Source organism: Cyphomyrmex costatus, unplaced genomic scaffold, assembly GCF_001594065.2.
Source record: "Cyphomyrmex costatus isolate MS0001 unplaced genomic scaffold, Ccosl1.0 scaffold20, whole genome shotgun sequence".
Taxonomy (NCBI): domain Eukaryota; kingdom Metazoa; phylum Arthropoda; class Insecta; order Hymenoptera; family Formicidae; genus Cyphomyrmex; species Cyphomyrmex costatus.
Window position 1 is genome coordinate 279,741 of NW_017276039.1, and position 4,134 is coordinate 283,874.

Sequence of the window (4,134 nt, forward strand, 5' to 3'; positions counted from 1 at the left end):
TCAAATATGTAATACATTTCATACATCATTCTAATTACCTTTTTTTTTTTTTTTTTTTGGTGACGGAGAGGAAATCTTCCAAAGACACCCGGGGGTACCATCCCCGGGTAGTGTGGGATTCACCTTGTCGTAGGGTAAGGCGCCTACCCACTAAAACCTCTTCGGGATGCAGCACAATCCATCTGCAGCTCACATCCAATTAAAACCCAACAACTAAAACCCCATTTTTCGTGATCCATGCAGACTGTCTATTATACTATTTAGAGTTTTTCCGTTTCTTGATTGTACGCTTACGACTGCATTACTGCTGTTCGTTGATGTTGATGGCATTTGATTCTCCATGATTTGATTGCTCGGTTGAGATATCGAGCTTCCAGACGACTTTTCCACGTTCGATGATCGATTACACTGCGCCCTTTGGATGTCGATGGTTGAATATCCTTGTACGCTAGACTTTTTTTTACTTTCATTAGGTAGCGTATTTGTTGTAGCGTTGATTTGCTGTTGCGATTGATATTGTTGTTGTTGCTGCTGCTGTTGTTGTAGTTGTTGTTGCCTCATGTTTGTTGTTGCCGTATTGGTCACTGTGCAGTTGTTCCCGGACAGCAGACTATCCGTAAAAAGAGTTGCAGCAGGCGCGTATCCAGAGAAAGAAAGGAATGTTTCTGGTTTCAATATTGTGGTTAACATAGCTAAAGTACTGTTTATATAAGCCGTCGACATTATATTATACAGGAATGGATTGATGTCACTCGATGTCATCGCTCGAGCTGATGTTGAGATGTTAGCTGATGTATTGTCAATTTTTAGTCGTTTATGGGGCGGATCGGTTTCAAATTTCTCAACTTTCTCCATAATGCTGGTAGCTGATCCTAATATCGTAGCTCGAGCGGTTGGGGCTGATCGCGATGAAGAACATGCTCTACTATTGTTACTGTTATCTGAATTCGACGTCAGAATGTATCCATAACCTGCCAGTGGTGTTCCTGAAACCTTTATGTTGTTTAACTGAATTCTAATCTTCTGCTCAGCCTTACACCAACCGCGCAGGGTCGATTCGGGTACGCCGATATCGCGTGCGACAGCGGCTTTAGATTTGCCACTGTGCACACGATTAATAGCATCTATTTTTTCTTGAAGCGTACGAGTTCTTGATCGCTTGTCTTGACCAGCTTGTCTTGATTCATTCCGTGGTAATGCACCTTGTGATCTGGATGGTCCAGGATCACTAGTAACATTTAAGCATCTTGAAAAGTTATTAATTGCCTGATGGTAACTAATTGGTGAGTCCTGACGCAGTGACGGTCCCCGATCTCTTCTGACCGTAGACCCTCCCGAATCTGGAGACAAATCTAGGGCGGATTCTTGGTCCATGCTCAGTGATACGAACCGGACACTTGCTGAAATCCTCGCCAATTCGATTAACTTTCGGAGCACTAACCAAGTCTCTTCTTGGAATGCTTAACACTTAACACTGAGTTTGAAAAAACGTCAAACGTTCGTTTAATTTTACTGACAAAATTAATTTCTGTACGCAGAGACACGCAGACAGAACGCCGCACTGCCAGTTAGGCGTGTGGCCAGTGGCGCTGATTCGTATCTTGTACAGACTAAACAGTCGACTCGATTGGTCACTCGATCCCCCTCAATCTGCGCACTGGGCCTGTATATGTATATTTTGCGCGCATCGCCCCACTCCTACTCGGCAGCAACGACAACCATCCAGTTTCGCTACTCTCTCCTTCTTGTGTCTTTCGAAGTATGGCTTTTTTCTATCTCTGTCATTCGGTAATGGTGTCGCAATGAGCAGGATCTACATTCTTCTTCTTCTTCTTTTATTGGCCCCGCAGCCTAAACGGACTGGTACTGGGCCACTGAGATCCTCGAAAAATGTAAATAATGTCAAAATTCAGTATACAAGGCACCGGCAGCCTCGAAACCGGGCAAAAATGCATGAGTGATGCAATAACGAATAAAAATGGCGCGCCCCCCCCAAACACTGGACGCCTGTGGCTACGACGCCCGTAACACGTTCTCCGCACCGCACGGCCACGCGCTCAGACGAGTGAGAGGACTCTCAAAGTCAGAAATCCAAGGCACAGTCCAAGCCGGCAACGCTTTTCAAAAATATTGGTCGAGGCGCAATATATCTCGAGACTGGGCGAAACACGTCCGTCCCGCTCGAGTGTCCTTACGAGACTAACAGGACCTGCAGAATATATGACTTTACAACCCTATAGTCCTAGAAATGATAGATGGAAGTGTAAGATACAAGTCATTTTTATTTGTTAATATTATTGACTTTACAAAGCACTCTTTTTTCGAAATATTCGTCTGTAAGACGATTAAATTTCGCGATGTCGAACATAGTAGCGAAATTAAACATCCTTTCTACAGAAGTCAATAATATTAACAAATAAAAATGACTTGTATCTTACATTTCCATTGTTATTTATTAATTTTATTTCATTCCTACACTCCTCATTTTCCTATAATATATCTAATATAATAATAATCTTACTACATTAATTGTAATATATACTGTAATTTTTAATTAATTAACGGGGGAGGAGGTCCGGTGGGCCGAAGATGGTGGAAGCAGTGATGCACATTGGGGTCCCAGCACCGCCAAATATTTCATATGTGGGTAGAACAGATTATACTGAGTCGAAAAGTCCTGTACCATTTTGTGATTGCAGTAATAGTTAACGAGATATTAATTTATAAAAATATTTAAATTCGCCCGGCCCATCGTCAAATGCAAACGCGCGGCTGGATAGGACCGCCCAGCGAAACGCGCCGCGCGCGTTCGCCGTTGCTAGGCGTTGTTTATAACAAGCGTTGTTTATAACAAGCGGCAATAGTCGTCGCTAGACATGAGTCGCGTGCCTAGCGACGGCGAACGTGAACGCGCGCGGCGCGCTTTGCAGGGCGGTCCTATCCAGCCGCGCGCTTGCATTTGACGGTGGGCCGGGCGAATTTAAATATCTTTATAAATTAATATCTCATTAACTATTACTGTAATCGCAAAATGGTACAGGACTTTTCGACTTAGTATAGTCTGTTCTACCCACACATGAAATATTTGGCGGTTAATTTCAAACACCCTGTATATATATATATATATAAAGCTCTTTATGATCAAATTTGTTATACACATTATTTACAAATTACTATACTTGCCCAGAAACATTCTGATTTTATTAATAATATAGATTTACATCTCAGATAATTCCATTTGAGAAGGACTGACTATACATATATTTGTGTATTTCTCTACCAAAAATAATATTACACTTACAATAACGGAAATCTTATCGCTGATGATAATTTCCTTGGTTGCCGGCACTTCTAAAAAACAGAAATAGATATTATAGACATTTATTTCAAGTGCATGATATTGTAGAATATCATAAAATACATACCAACCAGTTCTTCCAAATTTGCTGGAATAGCGTCAACAGCATTTTTTGTTGTCAGTTGATTACAACTTTGCATTCTGAAGTTGCGGACATCAGCTCGTGGAAAAATTGTAGGGATTGCATGTCCTTTTAGTTTTTTTTTTCCATCTTCACGCACCTTCTCCCACATTTCAGGAGCAAAATGTATCTGAAGTTAATAAAGACTCAATATATTAATTTAGATTTTATGCATTTTTATAATACTATTTATAATACTAATTTGATATGCAATAATAATATGTATTCATAAAAATAAGAAGAAGGAGCATATACCACACGCTGGTTAAAAGTAGCGAAAATTTCGTATATTTAATACTACTAAATTTACATAATTATAATAAACGTTTCGGTCATTAATGTGACCATCTTCAGTATAAAAAAATTTATAATTTAATTCCCTAATATATTTTAAATGAAACTAAGTGCTAGAGCACAACTTTTCGCATGTTTGTCAATTATTCTATACTATAAGATATTAAACAGTTATAATTTGTCAAAATATAAAAGTCAATTCGCAATAAAATGGTGTCAAAATTAAAAAGTGATTCGCATAACGTAACAGTATACAATATAATTTTCTTCATGTCCTTACAATTCAGATGATGAGTTTGTTAAAGTATTGGCATCAACTGTGATTTGAGAACAAAAGTTTCCAGACTAAAAAATTTTTTTT

The 4,134-nt window shown here is 39.4% G+C and overlaps 2 protein-coding genes across 2 annotated transcripts in view; both read right to left on the bottom strand.

The window, feature by feature from the left end:
- Positions 1-213: 213 nt before the first annotated feature.
- LOC108773228 (protein distal antenna-related) lies at positions 214-1,374 on the bottom strand. The gene has a single exon (XM_018538972.1). It carries the CDS (start codon positions 1,372-1,374, stop codon positions 214-216), a length of 1,161 nt encoding a protein of 386 aa, XP_018394474.1.
- A 1,843-nt stretch (positions 1,375-3,217) lies between these two features.
- Positions 3,218-4,134, bottom strand: part of LOC108773229 (THAP domain-containing protein 5-like) — a 2,851-nt gene continuing 1,934 nt past the window's right edge. The window contains exons 2-3 of the mRNA XM_018538973.1: positions 3,426-3,609; positions 3,218-3,351 (exon numbers count right to left, since the gene is read on the bottom strand). Of these exons, the coding sequence (XP_018394475.1) occupies positions 3,218-3,351; positions 3,426-3,609 (318 nt within the window). The remainder of the gene's footprint in view (positions 3,352-3,425; positions 3,610-4,134) is intronic.